At 38.2% G+C, this 3,336-nt stretch overlaps 1 protein-coding gene across 1 annotated transcript in view; it reads left to right on the forward strand.

Moving 5' to 3' along the window:
- The window catches only part of LOC116849818 (brain-specific homeobox protein homolog), a 9,533-nt gene extending 6,410 nt beyond the window's left edge, over window positions 1-3,123 (forward strand). The window contains exon 3 of the mRNA XM_032827376.1: window positions 1,565-3,123. Within this exon, the coding sequence (XP_032683267.1) occupies window positions 1,565-2,004 (440 nt within the window). The 3' untranslated portion in view covers window positions 2,005-3,123. The remainder of the gene's footprint in view (window positions 1-1,564) is intronic.
- Window positions 3,124-3,336: the final 213 nt, after the last annotated feature.

A 3,336-nucleotide genomic window follows, 5' to 3' on the forward strand; every position in this document is an offset into this window, starting at 1 on the left:
CCCGAAAGCCAGATCGAGGGAATTTCAGGGAATCGAAATGATGACTTTTTGCGCCATTTTATTACGATAATTCCCTCATAGTGAAGATCGATCACACGCGATTCCTTCGCACGCTTTCGTCCGAGATTCAAGCTCGCGACGCATCCTCTAATAGCACGCGCATTCTGAGAATGTTTGGGGGATATCGCAAATAGCGCAGTAGCTATATATTCGAGATATGCACTGTGTTATATACAAAAAATGCACTGACAATGTTTGTATTCTTGTTTTCTGTTAGATCTGAAGAATATGCCTATATTCAGTGTGACTGAGAAAGTCGTGTATGTACAGAAAAAAATTAATATTAGTAGTAATTAGTATCTTAAAACTGATACATTCAAATTAGCAAGCATTGTTTCATAACGAAATATAATTTTGTTAGAATAATTTGAAATTTTTGAATTTCAACAATGTATAATTTCATTTGGATATTATTACAGTCTCATAAGAAGAACAATATGATTATTTCGGTAGTAATGATATTTCCTTCCGACACTTGAAGACATCAAATCCCCAATTCAATATTTTGTGCTTTTCATTAACGGAAATTATTTTTGAATAATAAGATTAGATTTTCTCTTGTTGAATCATATAAAATGTGTTGATGCAAGTAACTTATTTTCGTTTAACGCTATGTAATCCCATCTTAAGATTTACATGTCAAAAATAAGCATATTTCCTAAACAAGAATGTTTTTTTTCATATATATAGATTTATATATATTTTTCAGACTTACATACTGTAATAGTGAGAATACCAGAAGATATTCTCAGTGCGTATTGAGAAAACGTAAAAATTAGACATATCCCGCATATTTTTCACGTAACATACTGTACATCTCGAATATGTAGGGAATACATGCAACCTACTTTTGCGATATCCTGGAAATATAGAAAACATTCTTATTTAGAAAATATATTTATTTTTAATATATTGAATTTATTAATTTTTGACATTATTAGGTTTTTAATGATGTTTTTGAGTTGGTAATCTTTAAATGAGAGATTATATAACACGAAACAGAGACAATATATTTGCAAGAATATATTTTATATGATTTTGAATGAAGAAAAATCTGTGTTCTTATCATAAAAAATAATTTTCATTAAACACAAAATATTTCCAAAAGTTCCGCAGCTTGTGTATACCGAAAGTGTGGATGCTCCAAACAAAAAATTTTAAAGAACATTGCTGTATCTTCGCATCTGAATTCAGAGGCTTAAGAATATCCGAAAAGTTTACAGAAAAATTTTACATGCACGTGTGGTTTTCCGCTGAATATGGTAAAACAAAGCAACACGCATTTACGTAAGTTCTGTATATACAAGAAATATGCAAAAGATAGCGTGATTGTGTTAGTGATAATCGTCTCTGCATCATTGACTGCCTCTTTTGAGTTTTCATCGACTTTAGCATTCTCTTAAGTAGATAGTGTTTTTCTGTGAACATTTTCGTGGATCCGTCGCATTACCGCGCGAATCATCACCTCTGCCATTATTCAATGATCGTTCATTCGTGTTGACAGAACGTCCCGTAGATTTCTCGCTGAGCGGCGGTCGCGAGTCTCGCGCGAGCAGCGACGCACCCGCCGATTCTGACGACGAGGACGATGACGAGATCGACGTGCTGGGCGACGAGACGCCGTCACCGACTCCGACACCAACCGCAACGCCGACACCGGCGCCGACCCCGACCCCGATGCCGATGCCGATGCCTACCCCGACGTCAACGATGATGCCGACGTCGACGTCGGCGGTCTCGACATCGACACCACCGGCGCCGACGTCGACGCGAAGTACCACCCTGCCACCTTTGTCCAGACGCGGTACGCCACCGAGGATCCTTCACACGATTCATCCGCACTCACACCCACACTCGCACTCCCATCCACACCCACATTCGGTCGGCTTGCATCATCAGCCGCAACATGGCCAGCATTCCGCCCAACAACGTCAACATCGCTGAGGTGACGTCGTAATGAGGAAAAGTCGAGATCGGCCGTTTCTTGCAAAGGATCACGGCAATCACGTAGAGAGGAAGGGGATGATCTTATGACGACGACGTTCGCGACGATCGGAACGAATATCCGTCGGAAATCACCAAGTTCGCCACGCGGACCGACGAATCACGCGAGACCTGAGCGTGGAGTTCAATAGAGAGCGATCATCCAGTTCGCGGGCTAGAGAGCATAAAGAAACGTCGTCTTGCGTCTTCGAGAGGTATTTATATGAATTAATAAAGAAAAGCAGGGCGGGATGGGTGGAAGGGAACAGAGAACTGAGTGGCAATTCAGCGAGATGTTCGACGGAATCGATCGCGGTGAGTCGCGCGAAGATCTTCTCGTTCGCTATAACGTAAATAAGGAGCTCCGCCGCTTCCCGGTTCTCACACAAATCTACTTTTTATAGAAAAATGCAGTAATAAATAAATGGTGTTTGGTCTCTTGTTACTTTTTAATAGCGAAGTGTAAAGATAGGCCGTGGTTTCCGTTGAGAATTAAACTGTCATGCTCTAACGCGACATGCCTGTGTGTACACTTGCTTTCCTCCTCGATAGCTTCTCTCCCACTTTCGTCGGTGTCACGAGTATTTTCTCCTCCTTGTAGGAATAGTCTGAGTATCGCGCTTCTACACGCAGAGAATATTATAGTTCTTTTCTTTCCACATAAATTTGTTTCAATTTTATTATGTTTCTAGCGGTGCAGGAATAGACTATCAGTAAGATTTATCTTGATCCATATTGCTAAGAAACATAATAAATTTTGCTAGAAACATATATTAAGAGAGAAAACGATTAATTTAATTAAAATTATAGTTGTTGTTGACCCCAGCCATATTTTTTAGTTGCGAAAATGGTAGTAGTAATATATATATAAAGTTATTATAATAAATATTACAGTAGAATATAATAAAACAATAGTTTTCTTGACCATAATTTACAGTAATGATTTCTCTACGTAAATATAAATACTAAACATTTTTTCTAGGTGTGGCAAATTTTTCAATAGCACATTTCAGTTTTTAAAATATGAAACGGAAAGGTATATGTATAAAAATATCTGAAAAGATATACAAGATACATGAAATGAAAAAATATAATCAGTTACCGTGCAAAATGTCAATCTATTCCTTATTACAAAATTACAAAATTCCATAGTAATTTTTACTATAGAATTCTCTCCGTGTAAAAGCCCGGCAAACATAAACGACATCGAATGACGTGTTAATGACGTCAGAGATGTCATTAATGCGTCATTTGACGTCATTCTGCTACTTGGGGAAGTATGATTCAGAGGAC

The sequence above is a fragment of the Odontomachus brunneus genome, unplaced genomic scaffold (assembly GCF_010583005.1).
Source record: "Odontomachus brunneus isolate Ranch 3 - 2012 unplaced genomic scaffold, Obru_v1 Obru_scaffold_126, whole genome shotgun sequence".
NCBI classification, from domain to species: domain Eukaryota; kingdom Metazoa; phylum Arthropoda; class Insecta; order Hymenoptera; family Formicidae; genus Odontomachus; species Odontomachus brunneus.